This window comes from Sphaerodactylus townsendi, linkage group LG08 (assembly GCF_021028975.2).
Source record: "Sphaerodactylus townsendi isolate TG3544 linkage group LG08, MPM_Stown_v2.3, whole genome shotgun sequence".
Lineage (NCBI taxonomy): Eukaryota > Metazoa > Chordata > Lepidosauria > Squamata > Sphaerodactylidae > Sphaerodactylus > Sphaerodactylus townsendi.
Window position 1 is genome coordinate 8,223,235 of NC_059432.1, and position 20,149 is coordinate 8,243,383.

Genomic DNA, 20,149 nt, shown 5'->3' on the forward strand with positions numbered 1-20,149 from the left:
AGCCCACCACCTGGGTTCAAAATGATGGACTTCAAAACATGACAGCATTGCTGCTTGTCCGGGGTGGCTGCTGCACTCCCACGATGTGCTGTGGCTGGCAGGAGTGGCAAGGGAAGGGGCCCAGTTTGGGGAAGGCTGCAGCGGGTGAGGCGGGAGGACCGCTGGGGAGAGGTCACTCAGCTGCACCTGCTGCACCCACTCCGGCCTGCCTTGGAACACCCCCATGGTGAACAGATCAGCAAGGTGAAGCGAGGAGGGCAGTCTGCTTGGGAAAACCTTGACAGCTCTAGCAGAGACATTTGCTACTGGTGACACTTTCCCCTCCTGGCAGGAATGGTGGGACTTCTCTCCATCACACTGATGAGTGCTGACCCTGGCTTTCACCCCACAGTTCACCGAGGCAGCGGGATTGGGGAGAATGGTGGCTTTGTGATGGGAAAAGAATCGAAGCTGCAACAAGGCCTCGGTCAGAGGAAGGAAGAGCGTCGACTTGTCTTTGTTGGAATCCCAGTTGTTGAAACGTTGGCTCTGAACAGAGTGTCACTTTTGTCAAGGAAGGAATACTTTTAGCATATTTTGTACCCTTCAGTGAACCCAGCCCCTCACAATAACCCTGTGAGGTAGGTGAGGGTGAGAGATAGCACAGCCCACAGCCACTAAAATACCAGTGGTGCTACACCTATGGTAGCAAAGGGGGGGGGCTTTTCTCTTCCATGGAGGGTCAAAGTTATCTGGCACAGCTGGTCCAGAGGGGTGTGTGTGTGTGTGTGTGTGTGTGTGTGTGTGTGTGTGTGAGAGAGAGAGAGAGAGAGAGAGAGAGAGAGAGAGAGAGAGAGAGAGTAGCCTGAACAGCCACATGCAAGCAGAGCCACTGACGGTGCTTAGTTGTTTGACGACAGTGTTGCGTTGTGCTGTTTGATCCAGTCACTTGCATTAGATGGCCCCACAGAGGCAGATCCCAGGCCTGAGGAGTCACCCCCACATTGTCTTGAGCTGCTTGTTCAGATCGGGTTCACCTGGTTACGTTGTAGGATGACAACAGAACACCAGGACCAGCATCTAGCACACACCCCCCCTCTTCTTGGGGGCTATTGATTAGTTTGCCTTGGTTTTTATCTCTGCCAATGCTCTTGAAGTGGCCTGCAAGGAACAGCCAAGACTGTCACCCTGAGGGTGGGGCAGTTATTAATTTGTCTATTGGCCAGTCTCAAGGGGCCTTTTACAGAGAGACTGGGCACGTTATGTATGAGTGTGTCCTCAAATCCTGGCAACTCGGAACAAGGCACGAGGCCTCCGCATTTAGCACTGTGTCGGTTGACCTCCTGAGCAGCTTTTCTTTGGAGGGCGGCTGAGGTGATACTGTTGGGTTTTAATTGGAACATGGTGGTGTCGTCCATGGGAGAGACCCGCAACTCCTGTGTAGTGACTGATGGGAATAGCAGGCCCTTATAGAAAAGATTCTGTTTCCTTTATTGGCCATTCAAATAGGGCGATAATAGGGACTAACTTGAGGTCCCCAGCATGGCTCCCACTGGCACTGGCAGGATGCCCACCGACACCTTTCCTGGCACCTGCTGCCCACTGTCTCTAGAAAGCAGACACAGCAGGCCGGTGGTCTTTTTGTGTGTGTGTGGCTCAGCTGGGTTTCTGGTGGGCCACGGGTGATCTGATTGGCTGCACAGATTTTTAAAACGTGTTTTGGCAGCTGCTGCCACAACAGTCCGAGGGTATTTCCTTCAGTCATGCTGTGACACTGTGTGTATTTTTAAACCACTTGTTCATTTTGAAAGGCAGAGCTTCTGCCTGAAATGTTGTAGAGCTGTTGTTAGAGTTACCCTTGCCCCTGACAGAACCCTTCGAGGATAGGGCGGGATACAAATCCAGTAGACAAACAAACTGCATGTTATGCCTGGCTCCGCCTTCTGTGGCAGCCATTTTGTTGCTGTGCCCACCATCCTGTGTCAAAATTCACAAGGTGCCTGCAGGTTCAAAAGGTTTGGGGGCCCTGGACTAGACTTCCTAGGAGCTACCATTTGGCATCCCACGCGGATCCATTTTCTCAATAGTTTTAATATGAAATAGCTACCGGTAGCTCATTTTAGATTCATGTGGATACTGGTGATGCCTGATACATTTCTTGTCTCCCACTGATATAGGAGCACTGAGTCAAAGGCCCGTTTTCCAATGGTTCCCTCCCCCTCCCCCCAATAGGCTTCTGGACAAAACTCAAGGTCTTCTAAGTTTGCAAGGCTTTAAGGAATTCCTCCACTCCATTCTTCACCGTTCATTACAATAAGATAAGCAGCCCACCATTATGAAACTGCCAGCGAGGTGTAGCAATTAACAGGGGTGGGCTCTAATCTGGAGAACCAGGTTTGTTTCCTTGCTCCTCCCCATGAATTCTGCTGGATGACCTTGGGCCAGCCACAGTTCTCTCAGAACTCTCTCAGCCCCACCTGCCTCACAAGGTGTCTGCATTGGGGACAGGAAGGGAAAAGGAGTTTGTAAGCTGTACTGAGACTCCTCACAGCAGAGAAAGACTGGGCTTAAATTAACTCTTCTTCATCTCTTCTGAGAGTGTGGACTGGCCTAAGGTCATCCAATGAGGGTCCATGGCTGAGTGGGGATTCGAACCTGGGTTTCCCAGGTCCTAGTTTGACACCTTAACCACAACAGCATGTCCTAATGTAGCCAACAATAAATGGATCTGGTATTATTTTTAGAACTGATCTTATTAGTGACTATTCTGACTTTCATTTTTTATCTTGTTTGTGGAGATATGCAAATATACACACCCCATGATCCTGCCCAGGGATATAGCAGCCTCTCACAAGAAAAGAGAAGTTATTTTTCATTTCTTATCTGAAAAAGAAGCTAAAAGAAATGCCAAATAGCCAAGAGGAGCCAAAACAGCTCAGAGAGCCCAAGGAGTAGAAAAGTCCCTGCACTGGAGCTGGCTTCTCCTCCATTTCTCCTTTAGGATGGGGGATGTCCTCTGGATGTGTGCAGCCCAGACAAATCCAAGTTCCCACAAAATCACAATTGTGTTTTTCCTCTCGTCACCCTTGGAGGATGGTCATTATAAGTTTTAGACAATTCCATACAGAGAAAATAACCTTTTTTTAAAAGGAGAACTCAAGAGGAGATAGCTGGCCATGTGGGTTTTTCTCTGCTTGTTTAATATCTTCACATCTTCCATATGTGGTTATCTCTGTATGTTCACTGTCCCCATCGAAGGGTGGGAAAGCATGCAACAGCCCCAGGAACATTCACAGCTCCAAAAAGGTGCCTGTTGTAATCAATAACTTTCTCCTCCCGCTCCATCATTTCACGCCCCTTTGGTGGTAGATGGCAGGTTGTACCCAACCAGATTAAGGTTGCCATTCCTGTTTCTTGTGAATAGCAAGAGTTGGTGGCATCCTTTCCCCAACATGAAAGTGAAGGGGTAGCCAAATAGCCTTATCACTTGTTTGAAAAGGAGAATTAGAGCAACACTGTGGGCTGTGGCAGGAAATGAGGGAGAGGAAAGAATAAGATGACAGAAGGATACGGGAGTCAAAAAAGGGGCCAAGTCAGGCAATGAAACCCCTTCATTCCCCAGGGTTCTTCCCCAAATACCTCCACATACTCAGCCAATGCTAGCGAGTGAAGAATCACAACACCCCCACCATGTACGGGTGTCTTTTTATTCCCATCATACAGCTTGGGAGGGTGGGGAACAGAAAGCACAAATTGGAGAGGCATGCCCAAAATAATCAGGAGAAGAACCTCGGAGCCTTGAATCCACTCATTTTTGTCAGCTGTCAGACAACCCAGTGCGCAAAGAGAGAGCAGGCGAAGGAGCAGCAATGGAGGGCAACGGCATGGAAGCTGGAGAGGAGGGGGACGGACGCACGGGCGGTGCAGGCGCCAAAGACACCTTTTTTGTTTTCTTCCCCTTTTGCATAGAGATTTTTCCTTCCAATGTTTTTTGCATTTTTCTTTCCCTGTATTTTAAGTTTTCTGCTGCTTAGAATTAACAAAAACAGAGGTAAAAATGGCCCTCCGCTTCTGAGGCTGTCGGACCGGGTCGCCAGGGAAAGGCCTTGCTGGCCTTGGTGGTTCCCACAGGTCTGGAGTTTGTGCTGTGCTTTATTGAACACAGAGCTTTGTTTCCAATGAACACAATGAGATTTGAACAGTACAGACAGCACGTTCCTTATCTACATGACGACGAGGGGGAGCCTGTTTTTTAATTACTACCATGATGATGGAGAATGAATGGGCTTATATACAAGAGGAATTTGCCTTCACAGTACACACAGTTTCTTCTTACAAAGCAGCCGTTCCACCCCTCACCTCGCATATAACAAAATATTAAATAATGAATAGGCTTTCCGTATTTCCTGCATAGTCCAGTCCAAAGGAATTGATATGAACATTGATGAACATTGCCATAGATAGTCACATGAATTCCCCCCATATCAGTGACTCCACTTCACTACAATACTGCTTTACACAATGCAACCCACCAACTGCTGCTGTAACCAGCCAAAACAAGAACGTCTTTGGCAAATGTAATGCAAACATTCGCAGGTGGCTCTTGAGAAGAGGCCGAGGGAATGGCCACGGCACGGCCAAGACGCTCCAGGCAGAACTGCGCTTCATACACCTGCCAGACAAAGTCAGACTGGGGAGTGAAGTCAGCAATGCTGCATCAGCACGAAAGAAAGGCTGGGTTATTCCTTTCCTTGTATCTGTTTCCTCGAAGAAGGGAGGATTGCAAATGAAACCTCCAGTCTGGGAGAGGATTTGGGCTGCAGTCCAAAACTGGCGACTTCACTTCCCAGTCACCCCGAGGCTCACCTTTAAGGAAAGTCAGTGGACAACTTGAAGGAGTTCTCTCTTTAAACAGAGACCTGCATGCAGGCAAGTGACTGCTGTAGCTGGAGAAGCAGCCGTCCCAGCCAGCCAGAGCTGAATTTTGGATAAGGAGGTAAATGGTGGCACTGAACCAATTCCAGACGGCCCACGATTACTAGGTGTGCCCAGAAAGAGGTCCAAGAACTGGTTCAGACAATGAGTTTCAACTTGGGGGCATTTGTGGCATGCATAGCACAGGCATGACTCTCTGCCCTTTCTTTTGGAAGTGGATTCTTGGCTGTCTCTTGGCTCAGTCAATGCGTGACTCCAAGAAGGAAATTCCATCCCCTTCAGTGTTTGCCTTGCCTACTCCAGAATTACACTTGCTGGAAGGGAGCAGACCCACCGCCTTCGGCAATACTTCTCCTAATCAGAATCCCTCAGTTCAGCGCACACCCACACGCCCACACACACACACACGCGCGCGCACACACATACACACAAACACCCTGCAAAATTCTGCATGCACAACAATGTGTGTAAGTAAAGCAACACAGTTAATGCAGAGGGGCCTCCTGGCATCAGCTTGGCCTACCTGCCGGTTTATTTTTGACCCAGGCATTTGACAGTTTGCGGGATGGAATCTATTTTCACAATGTGATGGTGTGTCATGGGGGGGGGGGCAGCAGGAAACGCGTGGGTCACAGGACTCGTGGGTGCCATGAAGGAAGGACACAGCAATGCAGGGAGTTCCGTCCCCCAAGAGGTGTGCTCGTTTTAAAAACCAAACCCAACTAAGTGAAACTGTTGAGTAATCCAAGTTCTGCCCAGCTTTTAAACCTGTGCAGAAATGGAGGACAAGAGCAGTCCCTAGAACTGGGATCTCATTAAGCTGGTTGCCAAAAGAGTCTATCAGAAAAATAAGGTGAGTTCAAGCAGAAAGGAAAGTGCATGTTTTAGGGAGGTGCCCCCTATTCCAAAATATCACAGATCCATCGAGAAAAGAGGACCCTCAGGCCCCCATCCAGACCCTCCAGGATAACCTGTGAAGTAGGAACAACCAAAGGGGGGGGGGGAAGGAACGATGGGAGGGCTTTTGTTGTGGGCTCAGCCTCAGCTGCTGTCACCCTTCAACGGCTGATGACTGAGCCCAGAAATCTGCACCTGGGAAGGGTGGGGGTGGGGCGGGGCTATTTGAAGTTTTCTTCTGCTCCTTAATTGCATCTCATGTGGACAGCAGCTCCCCCCAGAATGGCACTTGCACTCCGCCTCACACCACGTGGACCTCCTAGTGCATAACAAAAAAGGAATGAAATCCAGGAGAGAAAGGGGGACGTGATTTCTTCAGAAGAACATGTCTGCCATTTGGATCAGCTTATTTTCGCTGGGTCTTTTTGCTATTTAGAAAATTGAGGGTTCAATCTTTCTCTCTTTTTCCATTTTACAGACCTTCAGGACAAAGCATTAAAAACAGTTATATTTATATATCTATTTATATAGTTCTTCATTTCACCTATGGCTTGACTGGCCGACGTCACTCCGTCCTGCTGCCTGACTTGACCTGTGGGTCTGAGCATGTCTATGTTGGTGACCTGCTGCCAATCTACTGTCTGTGAGATTATGTCATAATGGGTACAGTCAGTCTTCAGATGAAACTAGGAAAATGGACCATACGAGGAAACCCTTGTGGAACACACACAACGCGGCAGAGGTCTTTTCCCCTTGAACCAGCTGGTTCCCTCTCTGGCTTCCGGAAACAGAGTTGTTGACCATTTTCAAGCATCGTCTCTTGAGGGAACATGATCTGTGAGTAGAAGTCTCCTTTTGCCATTCCTGTCTGTGCCACTTCCAAAATGACACATTGCAGGTGATACTGCTCACATTCCTCTCACAGTTGGAAAAGGTAGGGAAGCCTTTTGGAGAAGGAGCCGGAGGATAAAGAACACAGGAACAATTTGTGTGGGTCAGTCAGTCTGTGGTGACATTAGGAACAGCAGATGAAGCTGGGCCGCTGGTCACTGGGCCTGCTCTTGCCGTCATCCAGAGAAGTAGCTTGCATGGGTTTCTCAAACTGGTGATGGCAAATGCACAACATCCCAGTTTGTTCTGGAGTCTTAAAAAGGATGACAGGGTGGAGGGGGCAGGTGAGGGGAACGGAGAGAGTCTCTTCATCCTTCCCAGGGGTGGAGGAATGTTCATCAGACAGGTACAATATGGAGGCCTAGGCTGTCCCCCTGCAGTTTCATGTGGTTTCCGTGGTAACTAGTGGCGGTCATAGGCAGCGGCAGCAGTGGGAGGTGCGGAGCCCCGGGATGTGGCACTATAATAATAAGGGGAACCTGAAAGTTAACACAGGAGAAGAATGGACTGATTGAAAGGACATACAGTAAAATAAAATAAGAAAGAAAGTGAGAAAGTGAGAGAAAGAGGAATTAAAAGAAAAATTAAAGGGTTTTCAAAAGAACTAAAGGCAGACGTCTGGGGGTGGGGATTCATTCCTGCAGGGATCACCCAGGTTGCCAAGCCTGTGAGCATTTTGGGAATTTTGAGAATATCGAGTGTGTCTCCCCACCAAACGGCTGCCATGGGCTGTGGGTCCAAACACCAAATCCTGGCAGGATCCGAGCTGAGCAATTTTGTATGATTAAAAATGCGGTGGACTTTAGCCTCTTCTGGAGCATCTTGCGCTCCATGGAGACAGAGGAAACCAAGGCGGATTTTGCACTTGCTAAATGTTCCGTGGCTTAACTGGGGAGTGTACCTGCTGTGGGGCTTCTCACCTTGCTTGTAGTTCCCCCCCAGCTGCCTGGCACTTTCCAAGTCAGGGCCGGTGAGGGAAGCCCCTAATGGTTCCCCACAAGCCCAGAGCTTTCCCATAAGCACTGCTTAAGCACTGCGAGCTCTTCTACAGACTCTTTCATGCATGCGCGGGCAGCCTCCGTTTCCTGCGTTGGCCAAATCTTGCCCGATTCCCCCCACTCACTTTCACTATTTTTGTTTTAAATGACTCTGAACACAAATCAGCTGCTGAGAATTGGCGCCCTCCCCCCCATCTCAAATCCTTGCGTGTGTGACGGGATCGCTGTCCTCTACCCCCTTCCATCTAAAATCTAAATCTAAAATTCTTGCGTGTGTGAGAGAATCGCCACCCTTCTGTTCGTGGCACCTGCTTTTCTGCCCAAGGTTTCTCCCTCCGTTCTAAAAACCAAGGTTTCTCCCTCTGTTTTTTCAACTGCAAGGGGGGGACGGTGCCGCTTCTTAGCACCTGTCCATTGGTGGGGCAGGCCAGAGCAGCGAGGTGGGAAGACTGGCCCTGTTTATGCTAAGGAGGAGTTCTGCACGGCAGTGGAAGCCTCCAGAGCAACAAAGGGGCATTTCAAAAGGACCTCAACCTTTCCGATTCGGGAAATTCATGGAGCAAAGCCATTGCCTGAGGAGATCATTGGACTGACTGACTTTCCATGGCAGTTATTCCCAGACTCATTCCAAAAGCCACGTCACAGGTGCAAAGTGTCGTGCTGGAGCTGGGCCCAGCTTGTGTCTGTACTGGCCCACCTCAATTAAAGTCTATAACACTTGGTGGCTCAATAAGTTGCTTTGTATCAGCTTTCTACAGTGTTCAGTGGCCTCACAGTTCTAGAATACCTGAGTGGTCACTCCTGGTTGAAGGGATGTTGAACACAATGCTGAAGTGTGCAAACCAATACCAATCATTGCTCAGACAAACTGCTTCAACTGACTCCAGGGGGTTCCATATGCTTGGGGAGAAAACACAGTTCTGCCTTGGAATGGGCTTTTATCAGCCATTCTCACAGTGAAAACGTGATCATTCACTTGGTGGTCTAACAAATATTTCCATTTGAAAGGCAGTGGAACTGAGGCAAGGGATGAAGCCATACAAGTCCATGGCTTAACAAGGCCGGACACAAAGATCAGTGTTCCCCACACTGTGTTTGGCCTTTGAGAAAGTACTGGAGGTTTCCATTTGCAGGATGGGGCAGAAGGGTCAAAGGAGGTATGGAAAGGAACCGGTGGGATGCTCTGGCTTGTGAAATTGAGACCAGAGAGAGGATGGAGCCTCTGATAATAGCAGTGCCAATAAAAGAAGAAACAGTACCGCTTGCTGGAGAAATATCCCTGTGGGAGGCAGTGAAAAAAACTTCCTTTCCAGCTTGTTTACACAATCAGTTTTTGTGGGAAAACAACTGCTTAATGCCTTTCACTTTCTGATGTGTTTACCTGACCAAGGGACTAATCACTGATAGACAAGAGATGAAATGGATGGGAGGCCTCTTGTCTGCAATCTGCCTTAGGTGAAGCGACTGCATAAATCACCTGCCTGCCTGCCTGCCTGCCTGCCTGCCTGCCTGCCTGCCTGCCTGCCTGCCTGCCTGCCTGCCTGCCTGCCTGCCTGCCTGCCTGCCTGCCTGCCTGCCTGCCTGCCTGCCTGCCTGCCTGCCTGCCTGCCTGCCTGCCTGCCTGCCTGCCTGCCTGCCTGCCTGCCTGCCTGCCTGCCTGCTTCCTTCCTTCCTTCCTTCCTTCCTTCCTTCCTTCCTTCCTTCCTTCCTTCCTTCCTTCCTTCCTTCCTTCCTTCCTTCCTTCCTTCCTTCCTTCCTTCCTTCCTTCCTTCCAAGCCGTTCTGAAAGTGGGGAGGGTGGCCAAAGGAGTGTTAAAAGCCTATCTGCCTACACAATGGTGATGCCACCAGCTCTTGCCTCACACAGGGGAATCTCTCTAAGGATCACCGATGGCGAGGTCGAGGTCAACAGATCTACCTTCTGACTGCCTCCTGTTTGGAGGATCATGCAGACTACAGCAGCCAAATAGATCAGGACCCCTCTCCCCCGAACAATCCAGGAATATATGTAATCATGATCTTTCTTCTTCATGACTTCAATATGTTGGGACATTCCCCTGAGAAACTTTGACATCACTCACCTACCAGCCTGGCAGTACATTCCAAACCAGAGTTAGACCCTGCTGACTTCAAGGGTGTAACTCCACTTGGGTCTGCACTCGATGCATTTCTTCATCTGCCATCCCTTTGCAAGAACTCAGCCTTTTCTCAAAGCAAACCAGACTTGTGGCACTTTCTCAGGCCCACCCACCTTAGCCGGGATCGAATTCTCTCCAATGTGGCTCTACCCAAACTTCCTTTGGGGTCTTCTTACATCAGGGCTAGTCCGAAATCTGAAATGTCCTGTTCCTGGCAACAGACACTTCCTGCAGCCGTGCTTGCCTTAGTGTCACCCCATCCTGATTCCAGTTCAGATCCTGGGCACTAAAATGCACTGGGCTCCTTCTTGCAGTAGCAACCACCTGGCTAGCAGCACTTCAGCACATGCCAGGTCCTTTGCGTCTTGAGAGTTTGTGTGCGTGTGTGTGCACGTGCCTGAGTGTATGGTGCCTCTTATAGAAGAAGAAGAATCGTAACTTTGGAGGGACCCTAGTTGTTAAGAGAACCAAAGATCATAGGACAGATCTTCCCCACAAGTGCACACCCGTGTTTCTGTAGCCTTGTTGATTCCTCTTGGCCAAGCAGTTATGCCAGGTTTCAAAGCCCTACAAAAACTTGCAAAGTTTATCTACCTGTGGCAACTGTGGCACAAGTGTGCCCACTGTGGTCCACAATGTCTGCTTATACTACCTTGAACTTGTTGAAATGATATTATCTGTTTCTAGCCACAGTTAAAGCTTGGCATTACACAAACTGGAGGGGGGGGGGGTTGGGGGACTGTTTCGACATGTGCTGGAATAGTAACAAAATTAGAATAAAATGTCACTAAAATGCTAAAGCTCTGCCAATATGCAGGTAGCAACGATGGTTTGTTTTCCTGCCCATCTGCTCCCACGGGGATGCCTGCGGAGTGCCCCCTCCCCACTCCCCCGGCAGGCAGCTTCTTTGCTGAGAGCACCAAGCGTTCAAAGGCTCCATTCACTGGTGCCTCCAGCATCGCCCCCAAAACTATGGCAACTCAGGAATCTGGGCAAAGCTGGAAACTGGCACTGCTGCACTCTGTGTGCATGTGTGTGTGTGTCTGCGTGTGCGTGCGTGCGTGCGTGTGTGTGTGTGGACACGTATGTTGGGGTTTGTGCAGGTTCCAGGCTCTCCAGGCAATTTATGTCCTTGCTGACACAGGGACCAGCATGGTCCTGGCTGAATTCCCATCAGGTCACTCTAGAAATGGTTGCAGTCAGACGCCACTGGCACAGGCCGCCAGGAAAAATGTATTTGTGTCCCCAGTCTCAGAACACGGCAGAATGAAGAAAATGACGGCTCTCAGGTCAGACTCAAACTAGACATTTCCAGAAGAAAGAAGCCACTGGAATGACCGCTGCAGACCCAGAGAAGACAACTTCAGACTAGCTCTGTGAAGAGGGGTGGTCCAAAATATCTTCCTTCAGTAGCCAAGGAGGGAGGGGGGGGGGGAAGGAAAGGCTTGTGGGGAGGACAGTGAGGACATCTCGGGGGGGGGGGGCAGCCTGTTCTCCCCATTCCCAGGTGAGCTAGAAACAAAAAGAGGAAAGGAAACGGAGGGACAAACAGCAGGAAGAGAGCAAGAGAGGGAGGGGGTGCAGAGGTCACAGTGGATACTCACTTAGTAATGCTGGGTTGCTGAACCTCCAGGCCTCGTTGTATGTTGTGTACTGGGGGTGGCTGTAAGGGTTTCCCGAGAATTCGCTCCCTGGAAAGAGCAAAGGGGATGTCATTCCTAAAACACATCCGGAATTGGAGAAGGAAGAGTAGCAAAATTCTGCAGCGGAGAGCAAAGAAAGGAGGAGGCGCTGGCACAAGTCTGGGATCCCACTTGCATCTTTATTCCTCCAGCACATTGAGGTTTGCCAAGGATGCCTAAGGCCACCGGCTGCCACCGCCCTTTGCACTCCCTGGACCCTCCATCTACCAGACCTCTCTGCGGTCATGCAATCTGGGCTGGAGAAATAGCACTGTGAATGTGTGGGACAGCATGTACATTCGCACCATAGTAGTCATCTGTGGCCAGGGAGTGGCAGAGGGCTTTAAAAGTAAGGTCTACTCCAGGGGAAGAGCCAAACAGGAACGGGAAGGCAGACGGGCAACCTGCTCTGAAAGAGAAACGTGGGATCCAGAGCTCGTCCCAAAATATGCCGCTTAATCCTTCAGATGCAGCCTGACTCCTCGCTTGGGCGGGTGGGCAAGAGGAGAGTCCCGAGGGCACAAAGGTCATCGTGGTGCCTGAGGGAAACGCTCTCAAGTGAGCTCCAGCCCCTGAGCCTTGGACTGAGCGCTGCCAGCGACTGGGTGCACACTTTCATGAGGGCGAGAAGCTTGCTTGCCTTCCTTCCTTCCTTTCTTTTTTTAGCCTGACAGACACCAGACTGGTTCCGCTTGCCAGCGGCCTGCCTTCCCCAACCAGCAGCACTTCAGCCAAGGTCCAAATGGTCATCAAGACCACCCAGGAAAAAGTCCTCGTTGGCCTCAGCCCCACACAAGATGGGCAGGAGTTTCTGCCCCGGCTGTCAGCTGGCAGGCAGCCTCTGCCACCACTTTGGGCCTCCCCGCGGTGAGCCTGCTCTTCCCTCCTTCCTTTGGGGAGTGGGGACGCCACATCCCCCCCCCCATGTGCTACTGCCTGACTCCTCTCTCATGTGGAGACTGCCCAGTTCCTGGGGACTGAAGTGGAGCACTGTGACAGGCCCCCTCCCTCCAAGTGAAGGCCTGCTAGAGGGAGGCTAGCAGAGGGCCGGGCTCAGGGCTGGGAGGACCAGGTTGCCCAGAGAGACAGGGTCACCATGGGCGCTCACAGAACAGCTGGGATGCCAGAGCAGCCTGGCCTCCCTCCCTCCACTGCCTGGCCCTGCCCTCTCCTCACGGACTGTCACCCTAAACTGTTTACAATGATCCTGAACTGCAGGTTAAGTAGAGGAGAAAGATCCTCCCCCCCTTCTCCCTCTCTCCGGAGCAGCAGCAGCAGCGGAGGGTTGCTGGGGAGGGAGCCGCGGTGGGCGTGAGGCGGTGTTTATTGACGAGGAGTGAAGGGAAGCGTGCCACCGGATAATGAGCTTTTGAGCTCAACTGTGACCAAGAGGAACTGAGCTATCGTCTTCCCCCATTGCTAATGAAACACATGTAATTTCCTCATCAGTGCTGGATCCTCTTTAACTGCTCCCATCGCAGCCCGCTTTTTTCTGTGACCTGTTCTTATCTGGCCTTAGAGTTTTTCTGCCAAAGCCTAGGGTGCGCCATGGAAATGACCGATGGGGAGAGAGTGGAGGGTGAAAAGAAAGGCCAGCCACAGGAACCGTCCCAGGGGCCCCCAGATAACCTCCAGGGGGTGATCGGAGCCCCCCTGGAATTACCACTGATCTCTTCTAGGCAACAGAGATCAGTTCACCCCCAAAAATGGCCACATTGGAAGAAGAGGAGGAGGAGGAGGAGGAGGAGGAGGAGGCAGTGTTGTTTTTTATGCCCCACTTTTCTCAACCTTTAAGGTGTCTCAAAGGTGCTTACCAACTCCTTTCCGTTCCCCCCCCCCCCCCAGAATAGACACCTTATGAGGCAGGTGGGGCTGAGAGAGTCCTGAGAGAACTGTGACTGGCCCAAGGTCACCCAACAGGCTTCAAGTAGAGGAGTAGGGAATCAAACCTGGTTCTCCAGATTCGAGCCCACCACTCTTAGCCATTACACCATGCTGGTTGGAAGGGGGGCCTTCTGGCACCCCATTGAACTCCCACCCCTCCCCAAAACCCCCAGATACTACAGCTTTGCTTTTTGATGAATAACAAAATGAAGCATCCCTAACCCACCAATTCAATGCAGTTGTAAAACAGACAATCTAGACGATGCCCTGCTGGGCCCACAGGACTGGACAACTCAGCTCACCAGGGATGCCCCCAATCCTCAGGATTGGCCCAGTGGCCAGGCTGCCCCCAAGACAAGGGACTGGACTGTTTTTAGCACGGCCAACAAGAGGCAGGATGGGAATGGGTGAACTGGGATGTGGACACTTCTAGCAGTCACATGGGTTTCTCAGAAGATGCTTTTCATCCTAGGCAAGAGGATGAAAAAGCACTTTGTGTGCACAGTAAGAACCTCATCTAAAGACAATGCAGGCTCTGAAAGAACTGCTGTTGGGTCGGCTTTAAGAACATAAGAACATAAGAACAAGCCAGCTGGATCAGACCAAAGTCCATCTAGTCCAGCTCTCTGCTACTCGCAGTGGCTCACCAGGTGCCTTGGGGAGCTCACATGTAGGATGTGAATGCAGTGGCCTTTTGCGGCTGTTGCTCCCGAGCACCTGGACTGTTGAGGCATTTGCAATCTCAGATCAAGGAGGATCAAGATTGGTAGCCATAGATTGACTTCTCCTCCATAAATCTGTCCAAGCCCCTTTTAAAGCTATCCAGGTTAGTGGCCATCACCACCTCCTGTGGCAGCATATTCCAAACACCAATCACACGTTGCGTGAAGAAGTGTTTCCTTTTATTAGTTCTAATTCTTCTCCCCAGCATTTTCAATGGATGCCCCCTGGTTCTAGTATTGTGAGAAAGAGAGAAAAAATTCTCTCTGTCAACATTTTCTACCCCATGCATAATTTTGTAGACTTCAATCATATCCCCCCTCAGCCGCCTCCTCTCCAAACTAAAGAGTCCCAAACGCTGCAGCCTCTCCTCATAAGGAAGGTGCTCCAGTCCCTCAATCATCCTTGTTGCCCTTCTCTGCACTTTTTCTATCTCCTCAATATCCTTTTTGAGACGCGGCGACCAGAACTGGACACAGTACTCCAAGTGCGGTCGCACCACTGCCTTATATAAGGGCATGACAATCTTTGCAGTTTTATTATCAACTCCTTTCCTAATTATCCCCAGCATAGAGTTTGCCTTTTTTACAGCTGCCATGCATTGAGTTGACATTCCCATGGAACTATCAACTATCAACTAACTATCAACTACACTGCCGCTCCCCTTCTAGGCTCAGTTTTGTTTCCTGCTTTCCCATTACTTAAATCCTTGCTAGTGCAGCCAGTGTGAGGGTTTCACTCACGTAACTGGAAGCAAAATGGACTCAAAAGTTCTTTAGCATCCTTGGGGATGGGGCGGTATAAAAATCTAAACAACAAACAAACAAACAAACAAACAAATAAATAAAATGTATTTCCAAGCTGATACCGACAGTTTAATGTCCAACCCACACGTCCGTTCTTACAAGATGCTTCCTCATCCAACATAACCTGCCCCCGCACACTCATGCCCAGCCTGAAACACACTACAAACGTCCACGGGGCCATTGGGCTTCATGGAAGTCACTCTCAGGTGGGAAGAGACCCTGGCAGAGGGAGCCGCCGCATGTCTACCAGCTGAGGTCTGAGAGGAATGCCAGTCATCTAGAAGGTGTCCTGCTTGCAGACAAGAGAAGTGTGCATCTATGCTGTGCTACATCAAAAGGAGGAGCAGGGAGTCATGTTAGGTGGCCAGCAACACCCTGCCTGAGAAAGCTGTCCTGTGCGCCCAGGGCCCTCCTCAGGAGCTCCAGCAGCACCCGCAGGCAGGCCTGGCTTCTACCCATGGTGAGTGTGTCAAACAAGGAGGGACTTACCAGGCACCATTCCAGCCAGAGTTGAGGTTGGGTAGCTACCCTGTCCAGTTGGTGGGACGTGGGGTGGGTAGCCAGGCAAGGTTGTGCTGGCCATGTCGCGACCTAGCAAGGAAGAAAGCAGGGAGAGCTCATTGCGGGGGAGGCACTGAAGAGGACACGGCCAGCCAGAAGGGAGGGCTCTAGTTGAAACGGGGCTTCAGTCATGAACTCACTGGCCAACTCACACTCTCCTCTTGACTCCAGGCCCAGCTCCAGTATCAGGACAACACTACTAACCTACCTGGGTGGCCCAAGCTGGCCACAGAAGCTAAGATGGGACACCCCCCCCCCCCCCCCCCAAGGAAGAAATCCAGAGGCAGGCAGCGGCAAACTACTTCTGAATGCCTTCTGCCTTGAGATAGGACAGACTGAGAGAGAGAGAGAGAGAGAGAGAGAGAGAGAGAGAGAGAGAGAGAGAGAGAGGCTGGCCCAAGTCCCATGCGTCAAGAGGCAGCAGCAGGTGGCCCAGTTGCTGAAGACATCTGGATAAACATCTGTACTGTCTTCAACAAAATCGAGTTGCGCAAACACAACTTTACTCCACAAACATCTGAATGAAAAAGCTGGATGGAATGCATATTTACTCAGAAATCAGTCGAATTTAGTTCAATGGAACTCATTTCCCAGTCAGTGCCCCCAGAGCTGTAGACTTGATCTCAAGGCCCCATCTATAGGGCAGGATTAATGTACAAGGAAATTGTCTGTTTCTCTTTACTCAGAATTTTAATTGAAGTGCTCTATCTATTTTAAAAGATATTTTAATGGTCAACTTCTAGTCTGATGGCTAAATGTGTAGACTTTCTTACAATTGACCCTTAGCACACTTTTTTTGGGGGGGGGGGGTCAGTTCTGCATCTGTGCTACATCTACGATTATCAAAATATATTCACATCACTAAAAGGGACTGCACAAACAGTGCCTCATTGCTATAACTTTTTAAATATTTTAAGAATTACTGTATGTTAAAAATAGCAACAGAAAAAATTGCAGAAAAAATGTATATAATGTGACTTACTATTAATATAAAATTTGAATTTTCAGATCCCAGAATTGTCAGCTCCTAGATAATCCGCACTTGAGTGCAGTCAGAATAACCTCATTCACAATCATGCACCAGAAAGGGAGAAACCCACCCTTTGAGCTCCCCGGCTGTATGATGAGATGCTTAAAGTACATTCAAGTGGGGGCCAGTTGCTTTTGAAGCACCCTGGGATATGCTTGCATTTTTATTCTTAAGGGAACATCAGCAACAAGTTGTGGCAGAAGCAGGAAATGGCAAAAAGCCCCCCCCCCTTCTCTCCAGCCTTGAAACCCCTCCCAGGTCTGCCTCAGTTGGCTGTGACTTGGCAGCACTTTCCCCCAAGAGACAGTCACCCTCGCATAGCCAAGTTTCCCTGACATGTCTTTTTCCCCCTCCTTAATGCACAGAGTCCTTCAAGCCTCACTTTTGGTGGTTTTGTCTCTCTGCCATTTTCTCTAGAGCAGCCGATCTCTGTCACCCGGAGCTTTGATTCCAGGGGAATCCCAGTCCTCACTTGCCGGCTGGTGACCTCCTCCGTGGGAGGCCAGAACCTGGTGGAGGGTCAGCAGCCCTCTGGGTGGGCCGCAGGAAAGGCTTGTCCTTGGCACAGAGGCTCTCCCAGTCCTGAGGCACCCGGGCTCCTTCCCCAGTCCTTGCCTAGCTTTCTTTCTCTTTTAAAGCACTGCAGCCACACACACACACCCACCCACCTAATCCCTTCTATCCTGCAGCATTTTTCAGGCGCTCCATGTAAGTGAAACGATAATCTCTGGCAGAACAGGCTGCTTAAGCTGCTGAAGCATCAGGGCAATTCAGTCCCGGGCGTGGATTTCCTCTCCCTCCAGCCACCAGCGAGAGGATTTCCTCCTCAAAGGCTGCCTAAAGCCCGGCGATGGGAATGGCAGGGCCATGCAAAGCCAGGCAGGGTTAAGAGACCAACAGGTTATTTGTCCTCAGCATCTGGAGCCTCGTTGCGGCTGATCTTCCTTGTCAGGGTCTCTGAGGAGATCAGTCGACCGGGCCTCTTTCTCAGGCCTGGCAAGGAAAACTATCTGACACTTCTCAGAGTTTGGGATTGGAAGGGAATAGCAACCGACGGAGGGTGGAGGGCAGCACGCCGTTCAGACCCCCGGGAACAACTCTCAGTTGGCCAAAGAGAAAACTGTTTTAGCTCAGGCAAATGCGGGAGGAGCGACGTATGTACCTATTGGGTGGTGGAAAGGGCCATCGTGGTGACCCTGTAGCGTCCTCAAGGGCGGAGACGTCCAGAGGTGGGCTTTGCCATGGCCTGCCCTGCCCCTGTGTGGCCACCCTGCACTCCCCAGGGGGTCTCCCACACTAGGAACAACCCAGGCCAGCCCTGCTCTGCTCCTGAGATCTGGTGCGATCAGGCCAGTCGGTGCGGGCCATCCTTCGGCCCAGCCTTCCCTGCTCACCGCTTGATTCTGGACACAGGCTGGGACATGCAAATAGGCCCTTTTCATTTTCCACAAAGCTCCTTACTGGAACTGTTGTTCAAAGGGAACCAAGCGGGCTTTTTCTTACGTGCTGCTGAAAATGGGATGGCTTTACGAATCTTTATGCATAAATGAGCCCCCCCCCCCCCCCACACACACACATGCTCTGTCTCTCCTTCACAGCAAGAGTTGTACATAGCCAGCACATCCAGAAACATGGAAAATGAAAATTGTAGCATAGCCTGCAGAAAGAACCCAGCAAAGTCGTTTCCACGGAAGCTGATTTAGGGCTGATTTTGTTACAGACTTTATGCATTTTTAAGGATATCTATATTCTGCCTTTTCGTTCCCCTAAGATGTTCCAGGCCCGTTCTCAGAATGTTAAGTTTTTAGTTGCTTTTAAAGATCTGTTCTCAGCTTTTTACTGGGCAAAAGTATAAGTAAAGATATGCAATTGCTCAGTAGGAAGAATCCCTGGCCCCAACTTCCTGTCTTTTAGCCAATGAGGAAAGACACACGATTATGGATGCTGTGGGTGCGTGGGGAGCCGAGCAGCCCTCCTCCATTCCTTGCTCGTGCATGATCTAAGTGACACAGTTAGAAAAGGCAACGTTTTTTAATTTGGTCAGCAAGAGGCAAATATTTTCCCAAACTGAGAATGCCCCTGGGCTCTGGCTTGAGAATAAGTTTTAATTTTGAATTTTACATTTAATTACACTGAATATCATTAAGTTGTATTTTTGTGGCTGGCATTTTCAGAGGTGTATCACAGAGGGAAGTCTGTTACACACTGAGTCCAGAGAGAAGGAAATGTTTGGGGTACATATTTTTGTTCTTTCAACATGGCTTATAATGTCTCATACAAATGTGGATATAGTGTTCCGCAAAAAATGTAATTTTTAATCTGCTCTTAAATTTAGAACATCTGAAAAGAGATGACTTGAAGGGATAAAACGTGCTCTTTGCCTCCTTAGATATTGGCAGGGTTGGATTCAGACATGATAAGTTTAAGAGCTCTCCCTCAGTGTTATCCAAATGAACATTTTTTTTCTATTGGGAGGCCCCTTACAACTTGGGGCCCCAAATCATAGGCCCCTTCCGCACACGCAAAATAATGCATTTTCAAACCACTTTCACAACTGTTTGCAAGTGGATTTTGCTATTCCACACAGCTTCAAAGAGAACTGAAAGCAGTTTGAAAGTGCATTATTCTGCATGTGTGGAATGAGCCATAGCTTGCTTAGCCCTGTTGTTGGAACAGCAAGATTGCATTAGAGGAACCCAACAGTGGTCTGGTTCTGGTGGGTTTTCTGGGCTGTGTGGCCGTGGTCTGGTGGATCTTGTTCCTAACTTTTCGCCTGCATCTGTGGCTGGCATTTTCAGAGGTGTATCACAGAGGGAAGTCTGTTACACACTGAGTCCAGAGAGAAGGAAATGTTTGGGGTACATATTGTCCATGTCCCATGCCCCCAAAATTTCCTTCTCTCTGGACTCAGTGTGTAACAGACTCCCCTCTGTGATACACCACTGAAAATGCCAGCCACAGATGCAGGCGAAATGTTAGGAACAAGATCCACCAGACCATGGCCAGAAAACCCAACAGCCCAGAAAACCCATCAGAACCAGTTGAATCCGGCCGTGAAAGCCTTTGACAACAGTGGTCTGTTCTGTACAGCACAAAAAAGACATCTAGGGGGTGTCTGAAAAAGAGGCGACTTCTCTTTTTTACTCCACAAACCCAAAAGGACATCCTGGGAACCCCTTTTAAAAAGCCACCTACCTGGTTTGTTCTGGGCAGCACAGACATCACGAGGAGAAAAGAGGCTGTTGGCGCCCAGCATTTTGTGTGCTGCTGAAGGGATGCTCCCTGCCTCCATGTGCGGAAGGTTGCCCCAGGATGTTTGCTCTGCAGGCTCCGGTCCTGGGGGCCTTTTTAGCCTGCAGAGCACACAGCCGTGTTCAGCTCATCCTGCAAATTCTGGCAATATATAGTTTTCCTCTTTTTATAATTTTTTTTGGAGGAGCTGTATTTGAAGACACACACTCGAGAATCTTAGCCACTTGAATGAAAAGCATTGGATAATTTTTTCTTAATGAACAGAAAAACTAAGACACTCCGTGGAGGGCAGGTCTACCCAATGGAGGGTAGAACCGTCTTCCGAGTGCCTAAGACTGTCGTGTGCATGCCTGCGTATCTTCGCATATAGATCCTCC

The 20,149-nt window shown here is 49.9% G+C and overlaps 1 protein-coding gene across 4 annotated transcripts in view; it reads right to left on the reverse strand.

Annotated features, from left to right (window-relative positions):
* Nucleotides 1-3,646: 3,646 nt before the first annotated feature.
* PAX2 (paired box 2) overlaps nt 3,647-20,149 on the reverse strand; it is a 148,507-nt gene continuing 132,004 nt past the window's right edge. For 3 of the 4 annotated variants that reach the window (XM_048506151.1, XM_048506147.1, XM_048506148.1), the window contains 3 exons: nt 15,419-15,520; nt 11,442-11,528; nt 3,647-7,162 (listed from right to left, as the gene is read on the reverse strand). In XM_048506151.1, the coding sequence (XP_048362108.1) occupies nt 7,041-7,162; nt 11,442-11,528; nt 15,419-15,520 (311 nt within the window). In that variant the 3' untranslated portion in view covers nt 3,647-7,040. Of the gene's footprint in view, nt 7,182-11,441; nt 11,529-15,418; nt 15,521-20,149 lie in introns of all 4 variants that reach the window. The other variant, XM_048506150.1, reaches the window with a different exon arrangement.